Consider the following 22,695-nt stretch of genomic DNA (forward strand, 5'->3'; position numbering starts at 1 on the left):
GCAGCTGGTGGCCACACCAGATACTGACTGTTATTTTGATTTTGACCCCCCCTTTGTTCAGGGACACATTATTCAATTTCTGTTAGTCACATGTCTGTGGAACTTGTTCAGTTTATGTCTCCGTTGTTGAATCTTGTTATGTTCATACAAATATTTACACATGTTAAGTTTTCTGAAAATAAACACAATTGACAGTGAGAGGACGTTTGTTTTTTTGCTGAGTTTAGAAGGGGTGTTATAGCGCTTGGGTGATCCTGACCTTTAAGCTCAGCTACAAATCATGCTGCTCCCCAAGCTGGACACTGCTCATCAGAATGCAAACACACAAAGAGCAGAATAAAGAGGGGAAACGCACACAGTCGGGCACCTGCTGGCATATGCCCCTAATTAGAAGAAGTCTGCCTTACTTGCCATGCAAATTGGAACATGTAAACTCACAATGCCCTGACCACTGAATTCACATTCAATAGTAAGGCTTCAAGGCAAGTGAGTCGTAATACTTCAACCTACCACCCTATAGCCCAAGGCTCACTCTAGCTTCATCCAAAATTAATATTTTATTGTAAATGTAATTAATTCCCACTCTAATGTCTTCTCTCATCCATTTCACTAGGGGGTAAAAAAAGAACTATATTAAAAGAACTGTGCTGAAACAAGTTCAACTACCATTCCCAGTTGATATTCTAAGAGAACAATATTACAAAAAATTTAAAAGAATTCTAACAGCAGGAGACAGTTGAGAAGATGAGAGCCGTAGCAGGAGACAAAAAGTTTAACCTTTTCTGACTCTCCACTCGGAGTAGTATATCAGAGGTGCTGCTGGGCTACGTTAAGACAGAACTGCTCTGGCCTTGCAAAAACACCTACATGTATCATTTATGTAGCTGGACTTACGGTACATTGGGAGCTGGTTCACTCTCTAATTGAGTGACTCAAAGAAATGGAATGGAGTAGGTAGTCTAGTCTGTCTCCCTCACTCCCTGACCAGTGAAAATTAAATGAGAACAATGATATGGAGAATAGACCCCTTCTTTACTCAAGTTTTCTTTTTTCTAAGAGGTTTTCTAGGCAGATAGAAAAGTAATTAGATAGCAAGATAAAAAAAAAATGTGTTCACATAATGACACTTGGCTGTTACTAGTAGTGGAAGAAAGCTCAAATAACCATCACTACACAACAGGGAAGTAAAATCTCCCAGATCAATGTAAAGTAATATGGCACGGCATATAGGTACACATATCATACTGCTATAGATTGAAATACAGATTAATATAAAATAACATAGGCCTCAATAGAAAGTGATTCTCAAAACAGACTAAAATGAGAAGCATCCCTGAAGAATGATGGCATGTTTCCCATCAAATCCACACAGCAGTCTAAAACGTCCAACATCCTCACCCACATAGATATCCAAGTCCCAACAGTTACCCTTTGCAGTGGTCTCTGGTCTCTAGCTACGTCCACTCCAACCTGGCAAATCAGCTCTAGGCTATAGGGCCGGCACGGCCTAAAGCCACTTTCCCCACAGAAATAGCACCCATCTCTTTCATCCTCCTGCCAGGCTTTACTTACCTCATCACCAACATACAGTCCTCTCAACAGCCCTCCAACATCAACATGTTAGTCCAAAAGAGCTATATAAAAAGACAAGCTAGGCTAACACATTACGGCTAACATCTTGTTAGCGACCAACACAGAGCTTGGAGGACACAGTGACTGTGCATTGCAGTGGTGCTGGCTGGGAGGATGAATCAGGAGACTCGATTATGCTTTTCTGGGCACTTTTCCAAGTGGGAGAGAAAAGAGGAGTGGCACAGGGGAAGGGACAGTGTCAGTGCCACAGTGAAACCCAACTTGACTGTGTGTGAAATCAAATCTGCTGCGGGGCAGATAGCGATAGAGCTATCCTAGCTAGCACACAGAGGGGCTATGGATTGAGGGCATATATAGCAGCTAGCCTAGCACACAGGGGGGCTATAGGTTGAGGGCAGATAGCAATAGAGTTAGCCTAGCACACAGGGGGGCCATGGGTTTAGCGCTAGCCAGAGTTACAGACGCTAATCCAAACAGTGGCAGCTAGTCCCCAAAGAGGGAGGACTGGCTCACGGCCAGCCCGGTGGTGTCATTCTTTCTCTACCTGCTGAGTGAAAGGCCTTTAATCACACTGTCTGATCTATAGAAAAACAACTCCCACCAAAGCAGGAAATAGGCATAATACTGTTATAAGACCTGTCACAACTGGTTATGACATCCTCAACTGGTCACAACGATTAATTGTGCGATTTTGACCACCAGTTAGGCACAAATTGGGCGGGGCTAAGTCTGTGTGGAATGCAGCACGGAGAGAGAGAGGACTCAAGTAGCGAAATAAACTATAAAAATGTACGTTACACACGGCTAACACATTTAACAAACCAAACATTCAAATACCATTATAGAAAGTAAAGTACAAACCCAAAATGGTCCGTGCATAAATACCGTATCATAAATACGGTTTACCGCCCAGCCCTGAGGTCCATTGCCGTGCCATTCATTCGCAGCCATCCCCTCATGTTTCAGCATGATAATGCACAGCGCCATGTCGCATGGCCCGCATACTCACCAGACATGTCACCAATTGAGCATGCTTGGGATGCTCTGGATCGACAACGTGTTCCAGTTCCCACCAACATCCAGAAACTTTGCAGAGCCATTGAAGAGGAGTGAGACAACATTCCTCAATCAACAGCCTGATCAACTTTATGCGAAGGAGATGTGTCTCGCTGCATGAGGCAAATGGTGGTCACACCAGACACGGACTAGTTTTCCATTTAGCAGCCTGTGTGTGTCTAGATTCATACTGGTTAAGCTATGTAGAAACCTAGGCTATGCTCTTTCGGTTAGGTTCTTTGGGAGCACGGTAATACAATGGGGGAGCATTTAACTAGCTCACAACTCGCAACTTACAAGACACAGGTCATGAACCAAGGCTGGTGTGGTAAAGGGATAGCCTGCTGTGTGTAAGTGTTGTGTGTACCTCCAGAGGCAAGGAGAAGAAACAGAAGGCTCCGGATGCACATTCCTTTTCTGGATCACTCCCTTGGTGACTGCGTGTGCATCGTCCTCCTCTTCCTTCTCTACCTACCACTCTTCCTCTCTATGTCTTCCTTCCCCTCTTCCATGAACATGTGGTGCGACCCCTCGGCTGCGTCTACATCCTCTCAGCAGGACTGCTTCCTCCTTTCCTCTCTTCTCTCATCCTCTTCCTCCAAACATCACTCACTTGTCTTCCTCTGGTGAAACACTGTTCCCTCATAAGCTACTGCAATATCGAAGAGAGCGACATGGGTTGGCTCGTTTTGTCAAAATACATTTCCTCCTCCCTAAATCCATCAGATACTGCTTGCATCTGTTAACCTTTTTACAGTCATGGGAATTGGCCTATATCAACTGGGCTAAATTGAAATGTTTCTTACAGAAGAAATATGAAAAGCATATGCATAACCATGGTAGCAATTGAAAGGGAACAGTTTGGAGATTATGGGGAAATTATTAGACCAAATGTGAGGACACAACAATTCACCTGATACAAGACTGAATCCAAACAATACACTGTTGATGTGATGTTCATTTTACATTTACTGCACTTTCACAGCATTTGTTTATAACGAAACCTGAAAATACTCTGGATACAACTAGTAACATGATAAGAGCATTCCTGGAGAATATGGGGTAGGTGCATCATAAGACAACAAAATGACAAGGGTTTGAGTGAGAGGACTAACTGGGAACTCCAAGTGGTCACACACCTCTCCAAAGTGTGCACAGTTCCTGAGTCATTTCAATGCACTTTTATGACTCAAAGAAGAGTCTTCAATTTTTTGAGCTCTCCTAGCTGTTCTGTTGAGGAACTAGAGCAAGCACACTTGTAGTTGTTTTGTTCGCATTCCAAAAACAGTCCATTATAAATCGCAATCTGGGTCAGATCATAATTTTGGTACACATAGAAAGGAGTTACGAGTGCATACAAGAGCGTGTGCCATGGCAAATGTTCTTCACAATAAACAAACAGTCTCATTGTGTTCAGGACAACCCAGGGTATGACCACATGTCATCTTGTAACTGAACATCAAACATAGTGATCGTAAACGTTGACACTGTATATGACAGTAGTTTTATGATATGGAAATGTGAAGTCCACATTTGGACTCACAGGTATTTGGCTTGCTTGTAGGACATCAAATCGGTATTTATTATAATCCTCAACGTCTCATCTTTCTAAATACGTAGAGTCCTCCTAACTTACAGCTTTTCTCTCACTCAGACAACAAAACATTTGCAAAAGATGCCCAATTAGCAGGAGAGATGGAGGCAACTTCTAGTCGCACACGGTGCTCAAGTTCAGAATGTCTCTTTGTCAAAACCTACGACGCGCTGAGCCAGAGCTCTGATGTCATGTATAGCATGTTACTGTACAACCATTGTGTTTATCAGTGCCCAAATCTGCTATTTTCAACCCGTATACAGGTACGAGTGTAAAGGGCTAATTAACAGATATTGATTTGGCTTTTTGTTGTCTTGAAAATAGGCTATCTATTGGGACTACTTTGCTCTATTTTGGGGCTTGGCTGAGAACCTGGTGTCATATCATAGGGGGATTTCATACTGAGACACCAGATGGAGAACAGTAGAGAGAAAGATACAGCCAGCTCTGCACTTCTGCTACGGACAAAACCTCACCATCCACACCAGTGGATATATTACACATGCTGAAAGACAAACTGCTATATAGGTCAATATAGGCTACTGTATGTGGCATGGAATCTAGATCATACAAAAGTCTCTACAAAACACTAGTGTAAAGAGACATCTCTGACTATTGGATAACTTAGATCAGCCCGTATGGTTGCAACTTGTGGCATTAGCTTACCATACATCATGTTGTAAAGTAGTAGAGCATAATTACAGCACAGCATTACAGAGCAAACATCTCTTTCCAAAACTATTTCAGTGTTTGTAGAGTTAATATTGAATCGTGTGTTAATGCATTGACCACACTATGAGATTGAAACCCCAAACCAACTCTGGTAACAACCGTTAAAAAGATAAAACATTTATCTCACTTTCCAAGGTCAATAATCAAGTGTCACGTCATCAACCATTTGACTTGAGGAATCTTGATTTCCGAGGCTAATCTCTGGTTGCATAAAGATAAAGTGAACTACTTGAGCATTCAGAAAACTACCATCGACTAAGGTAAACGTGGCTGAATGCAGTGGGTCATCGGATGAGAGCTCTTAGGATAATGAGCCCGATAATGAGATGGCAATAAACTGTGTGTCGGTGTGAGTGTCAAGCATGAATCATGGGTGTGATCAGAGGGTAATCCAGCAGTGCTGATGAGATCACACTGAACCACACACACACACACACACACACACACACACACACACACACACACACACACACACCAATGTGAGCATGTAGGCATGAATCATGCCTGCACTCACAGAGAACATGTACAATGCCTTCAGAAAGTATTGACACCCCTTGACTTCTTCCACATTTTCTTGTGCTACAGCCTGAATTTTAAATGGATTCAATAATTATTTTGGTCACTGGCCTACACACAATACTCCATAATGTCAAAGTGGAACTATGTTTTCAGAAATGTTTACAAATGAATACAAAAATGAAAAGCTGAAATGTCATGAGTCAATAAGTATTCAACCCCCTTGTTATGGCAAGCCTAAATAAGTTCAAGAGTAAAAATTTGCTTAACAAGTCACAGAGTTGCATGGACTCACTCTGTTTGCAATAATAGTGTTTACCATGATTTTTTTATGACTACCTCATCTCTGTACCCCACACATACAATTATATGTAAGGTCCCTCAGTCAAGCAGTGAACTTCAAATGCAAAGACCAGGAAGGTTTTCCAATGCCTAGCAAAAGGGTGCCTATTGGTAGATGGGTAAAAATTAAAAAGCAGACATTGAACATCCTTTTGAGCATGGTGAAGTTATTAGTTACACTTTGGATGGTGTATCAACACACCCAGTCACTACAAAGATACAGGCATCCTTCCTAACTCAGCTGCCAGAGAGGAAAGAAACCGCTCAGGGATTTCACCATGAGGCCAATGTGGACTGTAAAACAGTTAGAGTTTAATGGCTGTGATAGGAAAAACTGAAGATGGATCAACAACATTGTATACTGAGCAAAAATGTAAACGCAACATGTAATAATTTCAACACTTTTACTGAGTTACAGTTCATATCAAATCTTCATCCCTAACTACAACGTTTTCAGACAAGATAGAACGACCAAAGGGGGCGGTGTTGCAATCTACTGCAGAGATAGCCTGCAGAGTTCTGTCCTGCTATCCAGGTCTGTACCCAAACAATTTGAACTTCTACTTTTAAAAATCCACCTCTCCAAAAACAAGTCTCTCACCGTTGCCGCCTGCTATAGACCCCCCTCGGCCCCTAGTTGTGCTCTGGACACCATATGTGAACTGATTGCCCCCCATCTATCTTCAGAGCTCGTGCTACTAGGTGACCTAAACTGGGACATGCTTAACACCCCAGCCATCCTACAATCCAAGCTTGATGCCCTCAATCTCACACAAATTATTAATGAACCCACCAGGTACAACCCCAAAGCCGCAAACACTGGCACCCTCATAGATATCATCCTAACCAACGTGCCCTCTAAATACACCTCTGCTGTTTTCAACCAAGATCTCAGCGATCACTGCCTCATTGCCTGCACCGGTAATGGGTCAGCGGTCAAACGACCTCCACTCATCACTGTCAAACGCTCCCTGAAACATTTCAACGAGCAAGCCTTTCTAATCGACCTGGCCCTGGTATCCTGGAAGGATATTGACCTCATCCCGTCAGTAGAGGATGCCTGGTTATTTTTTTTAAATGCCTTCCTCTCCATCTTAAATAAGCATGCTCCTTTCAAGAAATGTAGAACCAGGAACAGATATAGCCCTTGGTTCTCCCCAGACCTGACTGCCCTTAACCAACACAAAAATATCCTGTAGCGTTCTGCATTAGCATCGAACTGCCCCCGCGATATGCAACTTTTTAGGGAAGTTAGAAACCAATACACACAGGCAGTTAGAAACGCCAAGGCTAGCTTTTTCAAACAGAAATTCGCTTCGTGCAACTCCAACTCTAAAAAGTTCTGGGACATTGTAAAGTCCATGGAGAATAAGAACACCTCCTCCCAACTGCCCACTGCACTGAGGATAGGAAACTCTGTCACCACCGATAAGCCCACTATAATTGAGAATTTCAACAAGCATTTTTCTACGGCTGGCCATGCTTTCCACCTAACTACCCCTACTGCATTCAACAGCACTGCACCCCCCACAGCTACTCGCCCAAGCCTCCCCCATTTCTCCTTCTCCCAAATCCATTCAGCTGATGTTCTGAAAGAGCTGCAAAATCTGGACCCCTACAAATCAGCTGGGCTTGACAATCTGGACCCTTTCTTTCTAAAATTATCTGCCGAAATTATTGCAACCCCTATTACTAGCCTGTTCAACCTCTCTTTCGTGTCGTCTGAGATTCCCATAGATTGGAAAGCAGCTGCTGTCATCCCCTCTTCAAAGGAGGTGACACTCTTGACCCAAATTGCTACAGACCTATATCCATCCTACCCTGCCTTTCTAAGGTCTTCGAAAGCCAAGTTAACAAACAGATTACCGACCATTTCGAATCCCACCGCACCCTCTCCGCTATGCAATCTGGTTTCAGAGCTGGTCATGGGTGCACCTCAGCCACGCTCAAGGTCCTAAACGACATCGTAACCGCCATCGATAAGAAACAATACTGTGCTGCCGTATTCATTGACCTGGCCAAAGCTTTTGACTCTGTTAATCACCACATCCTCATCGGCAGACTCAGTAGCCTTGGTTTCTCAAACGATTGCGTCGCCTGGTTTACCAACTACTTCTCTGACAGAGTTCAGTGTGTCAAATCGGAGGGCCTACTGTCTGGACCTCTGGCAGTCTCTATGGGGGTACCACAGGGTTCAATTCTTGGGCCAACTCTTTTCTCTGTATACATAAATGATGTCGCTCTTGCTGCTGGTGAATCTCTGATCCACCTCTACGCAGACGACACCATTCTGTACACTTCTGGCCCTTCTTTGGACACTGTGTTAACAACCCTCCAGACGAGCTTCAATGCCATTCAACTCTCCTTCCGTGGTCTCCAACTGCTCCTAAACACAAGTAAAACTAAATGCATGCTCTTCAACCGATCGCTGCCTGCACCTGCCCGCCTGTCCAGCATCACTTCTCTGGACGGTTCTAACTTAGAATTTGTGGACAACTACAAATACCTAGGTGTCTGGTTAGACTGTAAACTCTCCTTCCAGACTCGCATCAATCATCTCTCCGAGTTGGGCATCTCCGGCGCGGCCCACGCTTGGATTGCGTCCTACCTGACAGGTCGCTCCTACCAGGTGGCGTGGCGAGAATCTGTCTCCGCACCATGCGCTCTCACCACTGGTGTCCCCCAGGGCTCTGTTCTAGGCCCTCTCCTATTCTCGCTATACACCAAGTCACTTGGCTCTGTCATATCCTCACATGGTCTCTCCTATCATTGCTATGCAGACGACACACAATTAATCTTCTCCTTTCCCCCTTCTGATAACCAGGCGGCGAATCGCATCTCTGCATGTCTGTCAGACATATCAGTGTGGATGATGGATCACCACCTCAAGCTGAACCTCGGCAAGACGGAGCTGCTCTTCCTCCCGGGGAAGGACTGCCCGTTCCATGATCTCGCCATCACGGTTGACAACTCCCTTGTGTCCTCCTCCCAGAGTGCTAAGAACCTTGGCGTGATCCTGGACAACACCCTGTCGTTCTCCACTAACATCAAGGCGGTGACCCGATCCTGTAGGTTCATGCTCTACAACATTCGCAGAGTACGACCCTGCCTCACACAGGAAGCGGCGCAGGTCCTAATCCAGGCACTTGTCATCTCCCGTCTGGATTACTGCAACTCGCTGTTGGCTGGGCTCCCTGCCTGTGCCATTAAACCCCTACAACTCATCCAGAACGCCGCAGCCCGTCTGGTGTTCAACCTTCCCAAGTTCTCTCACGTCACCCCGCTCCTCCGCTCTCTCCACTGGCTTCCAGTTGATGCTCGCATCCGCTACAAAACCATGGTGATTGCCTACGGAGCTGTGAAGGGAACGGCACCTCCATACCTTCAGGCTCTGATCAGGCCCTACACCCAAACAAGGGCACTGCGTTCATCCACCTCTGGCCTGCTGGCCCCCCTACCTCTGAGGAAGCACAGTTCCCGCTCAGCCCAGTCAAAACTGTTCGCTGCTCTGGCACCCCAATGGTGGAACAAGCTCCCTCACGACGCCAGGACAGCGGAGTCAATCACCACCTTCCGGAGACACCTGAAACCCCACCTCTTTAAGGAATACCTAGGATAGGATAAAGTAATCCTTCTAACCCCCCCCCCCTTAAAAGATTTAGATGCACTATTGTAAAGTGGGTGTTCCACTGGATATCATAAGGTGAATGCACCAATTTGTAAGTCGCTCTGGATAAGAGCGTCTGCTAAATGACTTAAATGTAAATGTAAATGTAAATCTCCAATCCAAAGTGAAATCTCGAATTGGCTTCCTATTTCGCAACAAAGCATCCTTCACTCATGCTGCCAAACATACCCTCGTAAAACTGACCATCCTACCAATCCTCGACTTCGGCGATGTCATTTACAAAATAGCTTCCAATACCCTACTCAACAAGCTGGATGCAGTCTATCACAGTGCCATCCGTTTTGTCACCAAAGCCCCATATACTACCCACCACTGCGACCTGTACGCTCTCGTTGGCTGGCCTTCGCTTCATAATCGTCGCCAAACACATTGGCTCCAGGTCATCTACAAGACCCTGCTAGGTAAAGTCCCCCCTTATCTCCGCTCACTGGTCACCATAGCAGCACCCACCTGTAGCACGCGCTCCAGCAGGTATATCTCTCTGGTCACCCCTAAAGCCAACTCCTCCTTTGGTCGTCTCTCCTTCCAGTTCTCTGCTGCCAATGACTGGAACGAACGACAAAAATCTCTGAAACTGGAAACACTTATCTCCCTCACTAGCTTTAAGCACCAGCTGTCAGAGCAGCTCACAGATCACTGCACCTGTACATAGCCCATCTATAATTTAGCCCAAACTACTACCTCTTCCCCTACTGTATTTATTTATTTAATTTATTTTGCTCCTTTGCACCATATTATTTATATTTTATCTCTGAACTTTCTTCAAACTACAAATCTACCATTCCAGTGTTTTTCTTGCTATACTTTATTTACTTTGCCACCATGGCATTTTTTTGCCTTTACCTCCCTTATCTCACATCATTTGCTCACATTGTATATAATCTTATTTTTTTCTATTTTTTTTTTCTACTGCATCATTGATTGTATGTTGTTTTACTCCATGTGTAACTCTGTGTTTTTGTATGTTGTCGAACTGCTTTGCTTTATCTTGGCCAGGTCGCAATTGTAAATGAGAACTTGTTCTCAACTTGCCTACCTGGTTAAATAAAGGTGAAATAAAATAAAAATAAAAATATAATATGGCCTTCCCTGTGGCTCAGTTGGTAGAGCATGGTGTTTGCAACGCCAACATGGTGTGTGCAACGCCAGGGTTGTGGGTTCGATTCCCACGGGGGGCCAGTACAAAGAAATAAAATTAAAATTAAAAAAAATGGATGATATGTATGCATTCACTACTGTAAGTTGCTCTGGATAAGAGTGTCTGCTAAATGACTAAAATGTAAATATAAGGAAATCAGTCTTGAAATAAATGTATTAGGCCCTAGTCTATGTTTTTCACATGACTTGGCAGGGGTGCAGCCATGGTTGGGCTTGGGAGGGCTTAGGCCCACCCACTTGGGAGCCAGGCACAGCGTATCGGAATGAGTTTTTCCTCACAAAAGTACTTTATTACAAACAGAAACACTCCTCAGCACCCAGCATAGTGGCCTTTTATTGTCCCCAGCACAAGGTGTATCTATGTAATGATCATGCTGTTAAATCAGCTTCTTGATATGCCACACCTGTCAGGTGGATGGATTATCTTGGGAAAAGAGAAATGCTCACTAACAGGGATGTAAACAAATGTGTGTGCAAAATGTTAGATAAATAAGCTTTTTGTGCATATGGAACATTCTGTGATCTTTTAATTCAACTCATGAAACATGGGACCAACACTTTACATGTTGCGTTTATATTTTTGCTCAGTATAGTTACACCACAATACTAAGCTAATTGACAGCGTGAAAAAAAGTTAGCCTGTACAGAATAAAAAATATTCCAAAACATGCATCCTGGGTGCAACAAGGCACTAAAGTAATACTGCAAAAAATGTGGCAAAGCAATTAACTTTTTGTCCTGAATACAAAGTGTTACTGTATGTTTATGGCAAATACAATAATAAAAAAAAACATTACTGAGTACCACTCTCCATATTTTCAAGCATAGTGGTGGCTGAATCATGTTATGAGTATGCTTGTAATCGTTAAGGACTGGGGAGTTTTTCAAGATAAAAAAAGAAATGGAATGGAGCTACAGGCAAAATTCTGGAGGAAAACCTGGTTCAGTCCGTTTTCCACCAGACACTGGGAGATTAATTCACCTTTCAGCAGGACAATAACCTAAAACACAAGGCCAAATCTACACTGGAGTTGCTTACCGAGAAGACGGTGAATGTTCCTGACTGGCTGAGTTACAGTTTTGACTTAAATCTACTTGAAAATCTATGTCAAGACCTTAAAATGGTTGTCTAGCAATGAACAACAACCAATTTGACAGAGCTTGAATATATATATTTTTTTAAATGGACAAATGTTACACAATCCAGGTGTGCAAAGCTGTTAAGCCTTGTTCACACTGCAGGCTTTAATGCTCACTCAGTTTTGCTTTTGAAATCCGTTTTGGAATACTGACTGTCCAAACAGCAAGTTACAAGTGACCAAATCGGATGTGTGTACAGACAGCACTGCAAAAATTTGCTGACATGGCTACGGTAGTTGTCATAGTAACAATGGGTGTGTGCCAGGCCTGGAATTTCATGTTGGCCTTCAAGAGGTGCCCAATCTGCCAGGGCACCAAGGCCATCTGCTTGGGCACCAAAGCCATTAACCAAAATAGCCAATGAAATTGATTTGAAAACCAAAAAAACAGTAGCTATTCTGTTAAGAAATAAAAGTGTATGTAAATGTACATAAATAATTAGGCTAGTGTACGTGATAGCCTGTGCGTATTTGTTACAGCCTGTCATGTCTCCAGAACGATGCTGACATGAGGGAGGCTCTTGAAAATGTAGCCAAACTTTAATTAGACTTTTAATTACATTCACATATATGTTGGAAATATGTTGGGAAAGCATTCCAGGTGAAGCTGGTTGAGAGAATGCCAAGAGTGTGCAAAGCTGTCATCAAGTCAAGGGTGGCTACTTTGAAGAATCTCAAATATAAAATATATTTTGATTTGTTGAACACTTTGGTTACTACATGATTCCATGTGTTGTTTTATAGTTTGTCTTCACTATTAATGTAGAAAATAGTAAAAAGTGACTGGTACTGCATATATACACATACATACATTTAGGCTATCGTCGTCTGGGTTAGGGGAGGGTTTGGCCGGCAGGGATTTTCTTGTCCCATCGCGCACTAGCGACTCTTGTGGCGGGCCGGGCGCAATGCATGCTGACACAGTGGCCAGGTGTGGGGTGTTTCCTCCAACACATTGGTGTGCGGCTTGGCTGGGTTGTGTTTCGGAGGATGCACGGCTCTCGACTTTCGCCTCTCCCGAGACCATATGGGAGTTGCAGCGATGGGACAACATTTTACATTTTAGTCCTTTAGCAGACGCTCTTATCCAGAGCGACTTACAGTATAGTCAAGGCATACATTTCATTTCATGCATTTTGTTTTGTACTGGCCCCCCGTGGGAATCGAACCCACAACCCTGGCGTTGCACACACCATGCTGGCGTTGCAAACACCATGCTCTACCAACTGAGCCACAGGGACAGGACAAGACTGTAACAACCAATTGGATACCACGAAATTAGGGAGAAAAAGGGGTAAAAAAATAAAAAAGGTATCCAAATCAAAGACGAATGAGAAAAGTGTGAGTTTTAGTCCAATACTGTCGTAAAGTCCCTTTGACAGTGATATACCGTCCTCATTGTTTTATCCGTTGGTGGCCGCTGCATATGTCCCATGTCTCCATTGACAGTGTTAATCTGCCTTCACAGCCCTGGCCAGATACTGGCTCCAGCCAACGGGGTAACATCATTCCCGTATAGTGATTCAATTCCCCCTAACTGGCCAATAAAATACCAGATAATGACCAGGGGTGTGAATAAACTGAAAATGCCACAGAAAGCAATCTGCAAACCCAGGGATTAAGTTTCTTCTCATGGGGATAATGATATGCAGCTTATTTTCCCCCAAACACAATGTTGTTTACTGAGTGTGGAGGGATATGGAGTTGGGTAATGAGTGTTGGGTGAGGGGGCATGGGATTCTATTCAACCAGGGATGGCAATGTATTCTCTGCTATACACAGCGCTGGCTGACGCACAAACACACACACGCTCTCTCTCTCTCTCTCTCTCTCTCTCTCACGCACGCCACGCACACACACCCAATAATGTTTCTATTAACACAGGAGAAAATGTAGCATTCACTCTCCATTCAGCAGCTGATGTACAATGAACAAAAATATAAAAACGCAACATGTAAAGTGCTGGTCCCATGTTTGATGAGCTGAATTAAAAGATCCCAGAAATGTTCCATACCCACAAAAAGCTTATTTCTCTCCAATATTGGGCACAATTTTTTTTACATCCTGTTAGTAAGCATTTCTCCTTTGCCAAGATAATCCATCCACCTGACAGGTGTGGAATATCAAAAAGCTGATTAAACAGCAGATCATTACACAGGTGCACCTTGTGCTCGGGACAATAAAAGGCCACTATAAAATGTGCAGTTTTGTCACACAACACAATGCCACAGATGTCTCAAGTTTTGAGGGAGCGTGCAATTGGCATGCTGACTGCAGGAATGTCCACCAGAGATGTTGCCAGAGAATTGAACGCTAACTTCTCTACCATTAGCCACCTTCAACGTCGTTTTAGAGAATTTGGCAGTATATCCAACCGGTCTCACAACTGATGTTGGAGTTGTGTGAGCGAGCGATTTGCTGATGTCAACATTGTGAACAGAGTGCCCCATAGTGGAGGTGGGGTTATGGTGTGAGCAGGCATAAGCTATGGACAACGAACACAATGGCATTTTATCGATGACGATTTGAATGCACAGAGATACCATGACGAGATCCTGAGGCCCATTATCATGCCATTCATCCACCGCCAATACCTCATGTTCCAACATAATGATGCACGGCACCATGTCGCAAGAACCTGTACACAATTCCTGGAAGCTGAATATGTCCCAATTCTTCCTTGGCCTGCATACTCAGACATGTCACCTATTGAGCATGTTTGGGATGCTGTGGATTGATGTGTACGACAGTGTGTTCCAGTTCCCGATACTATCCAGAAGCTTCGCAAAGCCATTGAAGAGGAGTGGGACAACATTCCACAGGCCACAATCAACAGCCTGAACAACTCTATGCGAAGAAGATGTGTCACACAGCATGAGGCAAATGGTCGTCACACCAGATACTGACTGGTTTTCTGGTCCACGCCACTATCTTTTTTTTTTTTAGGTATCTGTGACCAACAGATGCATATTTGTATAGATTAAGGCCTAATGAATGTATTTCAATTGAACTGTAACTCAGTAAAATCTTTGATATTGTTGTATGTTGCGTTGATATTTTTGTTCAGTATATAATCTCTTAATATTTGCAAATGCCCTTCAAGGTCCATACAAGGTCTCCACATACTAACATGGTCTACATGAGTGCATGAAGGAAAATAAAACTTACATGCTGACCAAACCACTCGCGCGCAAAATAAATTTACACATACATGTTACTCAATCATTAAATCCAAACTGCTCACGAGCGTCTACGTGGCCAGGTGCTAAAATAAAACGTGGTTCTTGACACGCTGCAAGTCCCACCTCTCCCATCTCCTCATTGGTTTTTAGGAGCATATACCCACGTGGGTGATTGAAAGATGAACGGAGGTCCACACTCCAGTCCAGTTGGTGGTGGTAATGCACCTTAAAGTTGGTTGCCCCAAATTAATATAGTTGGTTCAGAGTTCGTTTTGATATTTCAAGCTGCGTGTCCTGATCGCATCTGGTGTGGATGAACAAAATCAACATGCGCGCGATGGTGCACGCACGCGCCCAGTCTAGTCAGTATGTTAGTCAGTCCCCCTCCAAAAATGTAGGCTCTCTTGCACTGGACTCTACCCACACACATACTACACCGACACTCCAACACACACATACACAAAACATATACACACATGCACCACACACACACACGCTGCTGCTGCTACTCTGCGTATTATCTATCCTGGTTGCCTATTCACTTTTACCTCTACCTACATGTACATACTACGTCAATCACCTCAACTATCTAGTACCCCTGAAAATTGATTCGGTACCGGTACTCCTTGTATATAGCCTTGTTATTTTATTGTGTTACTATTTCCTTTTTGTTATTTAGCAAATGTTCTTACTTTTGAACTGTGCATTGTTGGTTAGAGCCTGTAAGTAAGCATTTCACAGTAAAGTCTACACCTGTTATAGTCGGCGCTTGTGACAAATAAACTTTGATTTGACATTTAGACCTTTTACATTTAAACTTTTCATAAACCCAAATAAAAAATAACTTACCCAGGCATTAAAAATAACAAACAAACACAATCATAGGCTATACAGCATCTATACGCTCCCCCTATTCTGAACACATCCCAAAACATGACAGGGACCATGTCCATTAAGGCCCTTTTCTACTTAGAGAACCAAAGCATTGATAGTTTCACGGCCTTCCTGTGTCAGGAACCAGATATTCCATTAGGACTGTGGTCGAAGCCTGGTGGCCACATTAAACTCAGTGCCAGCAGGTCAAACCCGTAAAGTGGGGCTCCTAATTGAGTGGGGGGGGGGGGATAAAAACAGTTGCTACACCACCGCACCATATCCCACATAATGGTTAGGGCAGGAAAGTGATCTGTCACTACACTTTCTCCATCAGACACGAACATCACTTCCTGTCACTCACAACCGACAGCGTTTAACCTCCCATTCTCTCTGGTGCCTGTGCTAATCTATAGAGGGACGGTGTCAAGATGTGAATGTCAGTAATAAACTTCTAAATTATTTCTATGCGTCCATAAAGGCGCTCAGCCCTGAAACCTGATATAGAAAGGAGATATGACAGCCCAATGTGATGAATAATAAATATGAATGCATTAATAAAGGGGTGTGATTACTGCTCAGGGGAGGTGACGGAGATTATACAGATACCCTGATGATGATACACCTTAAGGCTAAGTGACAGAGAGAGCCATGGTCAACACTTAGGGAGAGTTGGAATCCCTACCCGAACGGAGCATAAAAAGCACTGTGAAACCGCGCTGTAGTTCGAGCGTCAGAAGAGGTCTGTAGGTTGGACAGTTATCTTGCTGAAGAGTAAAGACACAGGGACGGTCTCGCAGTTAGGAGGATGTCAAGCCATTCAGGCCCAGTGACTGCTCTAAGCAGTGGAGGTAAATGCAAGAAGATTGAGTTATCATGAGCAGCACTGCCCTCTGCAGCATAACCATGCTTATTACACCTATCATTCATTCATTTCCCCCCCATCTTCATGGTGAAAGTCTTTTCCCAGGAAGATTATATTGATTTTCAATGGTTCAACTTTTACACAGCACCACAACACTTCTTAGGTTTCTGCGTGTTACCAACTAGACATTGTATGAGTGTTGGAGGTGCCAGCTGACAACACGGTTGTCTTATCTCCAGACTCCACCATTCATTGCACTCATTCCTTCATCGTTGGCAGTAAACATCCAGTAACTCAGAGGCTAAGTAGTCAGCTGAGAGTATCGCAGTCGCAGACTGGCTTTTGACTAGAAACAACTATTTTGGCCGTTGGGTGGCTCACAAGATAATTCAAAAGGCAACAAATCAGGAATCCATCAAATGCTACCACCAGCACTATGCAGTACGCATCAACACCAACAGCAGTCTACTCACTGTGTTGGCCAGCTCCAGGTAGTTTCCCCCCAGGGGAGCACAGCGGGTGCTGGTCTGGGCCAGGAGTTTATGAAGAGCAGCCTGCTGTTCTAGGACAGTCCCAGGCTGTTCCAGGAGCTTCTGGAGGATGGCTGGCTGCTGCTGGTTCTGTGTCTGCTGAGGCTGGATGTCTGAACTCTGAAGGTCCCGGGCCCCACAGTAGTACTCCCAGCTCTCTCTGGCTCCTGACAAGGCCCCTAGGGGACATATTATAACTCGATAACTAACAGGTAGTAACTTAGAAATAACAGGTAATAACTCATAAGCAGTGTGAAGGTTTGATACTCCCAAACAGATGTGTGGGTTTAGCAACAGAGCTAAAAACCATAGCCTCAGTCATGCAGGTTATGTTTTGGTTGTTTCATGTTAGCAGTTTGGTGTGAGTTGTTTATGGTTAATAATGACTGTGTAATAAGGGTTAGTGGTTGTTTGCAGTTAGTTGTTGAATGTTGGGTGTTAGATTTAGTTGTTTGGTGTTGCCTGTTCTTTGCTGGTTTTATGCTTGTAGGCAGCTGTGATTAATTGGCGTCTCTTGTTTAACAATGTAACTCAAAATCCGGGCTAATCTTGATTGCCTATCCCCAAACTCACCCCTGCTAATCTCGCTACTGGTTGGCCAGGAGGCGATGTGTTCCCTGAGCTTCCTAGTGTCAGAGTCCTGGGAGCACTGGGAGATCTCACCCTCTTCCTTACGGATCTCATTAACCAGCTGCATGCGGCAGCGGGTGAAGTCCTCAAATGAGATCTTGCCTCGCTCGTCTGCTCCCAGCTGGCCCATGATCTCTGCCACAGACCCCTCCATGTTTAGCTGTCTGCACACCATCAGCAGGTCATTCCTAACAGGAGACAGGGAGAGAAGGAGGGAAAGGGAGATGGAAAAAGTGCAGGAGAGAGGGAAGGAGATACAAGCAGGAGGAAAAGTATGGTGATAAGCAAAGAAACAGGGAGAAATAAGGAGGGACGTGGTGAAGGAGAGGCAGAGAGAAAAGAAGAGGGAGAGGCAGAGGTAAAAGGAGAGCGAGAGAGAGAGAGAGAGAGAGAGAGAGAGAGAGAGAGAGAGAGAGAGAGGGATAGGCAGAGGTAAAAGGGGAGAGAGAGAGAGAGAGAGAGAGAGAGAGAGAGAGAGAGAGAGGAGGGGAGAAGGACAGGGAGAGGAAGATAACTGTTTTCAATTGAAGAGTGGTGTACAAGTTGCAGCACCAAGTTGAATTGCTGATACATTAGCCAGGGCACCAGCCTGAGAAATTGTCTTCACTTCTCAAAAGAGTGAAAATTAATAAATATTAGGATAGGTTTCGAGAAGAGCAAATAGGTTTCCTAGATGAAGTGGAAAGGCATACAATTAGAGCAAAAGATATTCCCCTATACAGGGAAATTGATCATTATGCCCCTCCAGCTGTAGTTATTCAGCACAATGGATATCGTATTCGTCAGTTTCATGTCTAACAGCTGGAATGCATTGAGAATATAGCCAAAGCATACTTTTTCACAGAACTGGTTCCATTTATCATCTTTGATGCCTTACAGGGGCAACCAATCCATTTAGCAGTGCGTTCTATGCCACAAATATACATAAAAACATGCATCTCAAGTGACTAAGCAAACCATGGGCTTCTCTGTAACAAAAGGGTTGACTGAAAAAGATGTGTTTGAGTTGAATCAAAAGTAACCAATGCTCTTAAGCTCTCCTCTCCTGCATGTTTTAATTTTGCTCACCGCTCTCTCTGCTTGTGTATAGCCTGAAGCATGCCTACTTTACTGCCAAGAAAGAACATTCAACACTTCAGAGTTCATGAGCATTTTATAATTACAGACCACCACTATGATTATAACTCATATCGCTGTGTAAACTGTAACTTAATAACACCATAACTCACACGATTATGTTAGGACAGGAATAGGCCTAGATTCCCTATTCTGAGGTATGGACAAATGTTTCAGTTCTCTGTGCTCAGGAAGGAATCTTCTCTGTGATCTTGCCTGGCTCATGCCACTTTTCTGCAGCCTGCACATGAAATGTAAAATGTCTTCAGATGCTGCATCAAATCCAGTTGCTGTGATCTAAGTTGGAGGGTTGGTGTTTATTTACACTACGCAGTAGCCCTCATCAATGAGCATGTGTGAAAGCAGTTCTGACTCAGTGCATAAGCTTTTAGAACATTCTCAAAGTCCATACATTTCTTTGCAACAAGCTACAAACTGAATGGTTATGATTATGATATTGGTAATAATAGGAAGTGTGTTATTGGCCAACAGTTTCTTCTAGTCTTGATTTAGTAACGTTATAGGAGTATGATTGTCTGGAGTCTAGCTTTTAGTTAGCTAGCTACAGTCTTAGTTTCAACTAAATACACTGTTGCAACATAGCCATTGTCAAATTACATTTTGAGTTGCTTTCAAAAACTCAAGCCAACACTTCCATGGCATGCAGATGTTTTCGATAGTTTGCCCTTGCCAGTTTTTGAGACTGGGCATGGTCCGAAGTGTACGAATCAAAATCCGAGAACTTGTTCGCTACGGAAGTCACTGGCAATTTGTTCACATTACAAAACTAACTAAACAAGTGATCATATTTCCAGATCGTATATACATGTCTGGAAAAATCTGTTCATTTGCATTTGGTAGCCTTCAATTCTAACCCCACCGTGTCGTTGATCAAATAGACTTACCTGTTGATGTATCCATCACCGTCACCGTCGCAAGTCTGAAACAACCGCCTCATCCTCTCCTCTTCGCCGGTGCTAGATGTGTCACTACTGCCGCTACTCACACTCACCTCCACCGCCGCCATGATCTTCCCTGAATACTCTAACTAGCGTGCTAGGCTACAACCCCTCCAAGTATTCATTCTCAACGATGTAACTGCCTCATCATTACACTTCCCGTGAGTGTCGACTACTACCCGACATCGGACTGAATAGAATCAAATATAAACTTTGGTTTAGGTCACATCTGCAAAAAGGAAGGTGCAGCACGTGCAGTAAAAGTTAACCCCGAAATGTAGTCGCGAACAGGGAGGCGTTAAAAAGCTTTGGGTAAACTGCTGTTGAGTGTGTGGACCTAAACTCAGTGGGACATATGTGAAGCTAGCCACAATAAGGATTAGCCACAATAGCGGAATTTGCGGTTCGCCTTCAAAATAAAACTCCCTAATTGAAAGATGAAAATTGATGCAAATAGTGGAATTATGACATATTTGAATTAGATAATACTAAACGATTTTGGAATGTTGTTATGTAAATTAAACAAAAGACAATAATGAGTTAATTTTACAAACAAATCTGTAGAAATCGCACTATGGATGGATTAAACTTCAGAATTGCATTGTAACCGATGTGAAATGGCTAGTTAGTTAGCGGCGGTGCGCGCTAATAGCGTTTCAATCAGTGACGTCACTCGTTCTGAGACCTGAAGTGGTTGTTCCGCGGCTTTTGTGGCGCGATGGGTAACGATGCTTTGTGGGTGTCAGTTGTTGATGTGTGCAAGGGTCCCTGGTTCGAGCCCAGGTTGGGGCGAAGAGAGGGACGGAACCTACACTGTTACAGGGGCATACTTATATTTCACTGTGAAGCCTTACTTATGGATTGAAATGGCGTATCAGTCTACTCAGTGACACCCACAGAACACAACTGTGAAGAGTTACACAAATATTAGCGTCCTAGCTCTTATTACGGGACTTTGACTGTGGGGAATCACCTCCCCAGTCAGCCTATTGTGCGTAATGACATTCATATTGCACTGTACAGCCTTGTCTATGGATAATGGATCAAAGTAATGGGGAATCAGTTTACTCAGTGACACCCACAGAAAACAGCTGTGGAGAGTTTACACAAATATTAGCATCGTAGCTCTTGTTGCGGAACACTGAAATCCATGTGAAATGAGCCACATTAAGCCTACAAGTCAACCTACTATGTGAATTGGACATTCATTTTCTCTGTAAATCAAATTGTATTGGTCACATACACATGGTTAGCAGATGTTAATGCGAGTGTAGCGAAATGCTTGTGCTTCTAGTTCCGACAACGCAGTAATATCTAACAAGTAATCTAACAAATTCACAACAGCTACCTTATACACACAAATGTAAGGGATGTACATATAAATATATGGATGAGCGATGGCCGTGCGGCATAGGCAAGATGCAGTAGATTGTATAGAGCAGTATATACGTAGGATATGTAAACATTATTAAAGTGGCGTTATTTAAGGTGACTAGTGATACCTTTATTAAGTCAATTTCTTAAAGTGGCCAGAGATTTGAGTCTGTATGTTGACAGCAGCCTCTCTGTGCTAGTGATGGCTATTTAACAGTCTGATGACCTTGAGATAGAAGCTGTTTTTCAGTCTCTCGGTCCCAGCTTTGATGCACCTGTATTGACCTCGCCTTCTGGATGATAGTGGGGTGAACAGGCAGTGGCTCGGGTGGTTGTTGTCCTTGATGATCTTTTTGGCCTTCCTGTGACATCGGGTGCTGTAGGTGTCCTGAAGGGCAGGTAGTTTGCCCCCGGGGATGCGTTGTGCAGACCTCACTACCCTCTGGAGAGCCTTGCGGTTTAGGGCGGTGCAGTTGCCACACCAGGCGGTGATACAGCCCAACAGGATGCTCTTGATTGTGCATCTGTAAAAGTTTGTGAGTGTTTTAGGTGACAACCCAAATCTGTACAGCCTTACCTATGGATTGTGGATCAATAAAATGGAGCATCAATCTACTCAGTGACACCTAAAACACTCACAAACTTTTACAGATGCACAATCGAGAGCATCCTGTTGGGCTGTATCACAGCCTGGTATGGCAACTGCACCGCCCTAAACCGCAAGGCTCTCCAGAGGGTAGTCCGATCTACACAACGACAACGGTAATATTTGTGCAAACTCTTTATAGTTGTGTTCTGTGGGTGTCACTGAGTAGACTGATAGCCAATTTCATTGATCCACAATCCATAGGCAAGGTTGCACAGTGAAATTTTTAAGTATGCCCCAATACACTTCTGAATTTGAATATATTAACAGTGTAATTATAACCGATTTTTACTTTTTTGTCAAATTAACTCATTATTGTCTTTTGTTGAATTTATATAACAACATTCTAACCTTGTTGAGCATTATATAGTCCAAATATGGCATGATTACAGTATTTGGATCCATTTGCATCACTTTCAATGGTAACTGTTATTTTGAAGGCAAACCACAAATTCCACTAATGTGGTGAATCCTTATTGTAGCTAGATCTCAGTGAGTGAGTGCATAAAAAGGCCGAGTGGGCTGGACTTTTGACAGTCTAGCACTGAGAAAGGCACTTTTTATTAAGACATGGGATATTGTCCTGGGCAGCATGAAAACTGTGTGAGTATGCACAAGGACTGCACATTTGTATTTGATATTTAAATATAGAAAATAGATTCTATGTGTTTAAACCAACATTGATAGCTGAGATATTCTTTT

The 22,695-nt window shown here is 43.6% G+C and overlaps 1 protein-coding gene across 3 annotated transcripts in view; it reads right to left on the minus strand.

The window, feature by feature from the left end:
• LOC106565572 (colorectal mutant cancer protein) overlaps positions 1–20,315 on the minus strand; it is a 140,205-nt gene extending 119,890 nt beyond the window's left edge. The window contains exons 1-3 of one of the 3 annotated variants that reach the window (XM_014132856.3): positions 19,920–20,315; positions 17,932–18,086; positions 17,212–17,447 (exon numbers count right to left, since the gene is read on the minus strand). In XM_014132856.3, coding sequence (XP_013988331.1) covers positions 17,212–17,447; positions 17,932–18,086; positions 19,920–20,041 — 513 coding nt within the window. In that variant the 5' untranslated portion in view covers positions 20,042–20,315. Of the gene's footprint in view, positions 1–1,572; positions 1,715–17,211; positions 17,448–17,841; positions 18,087–19,919 lie in introns of those variants that run through there. The other 2 variants (XM_014132848.3, XM_082955340.1) reach the window with 2 other exon arrangements.
• Positions 20,316–22,695: the final 2,380 nt, after the last annotated feature.

This window comes from Salmo salar, chromosome 01, assembly GCF_965601325.2.
Source record: "Salmo salar chromosome 01, fSalSal1, whole genome shotgun sequence".
Lineage (NCBI taxonomy): Eukaryota > Metazoa > Chordata > Actinopteri > Salmoniformes > Salmonidae > Salmo > Salmo salar.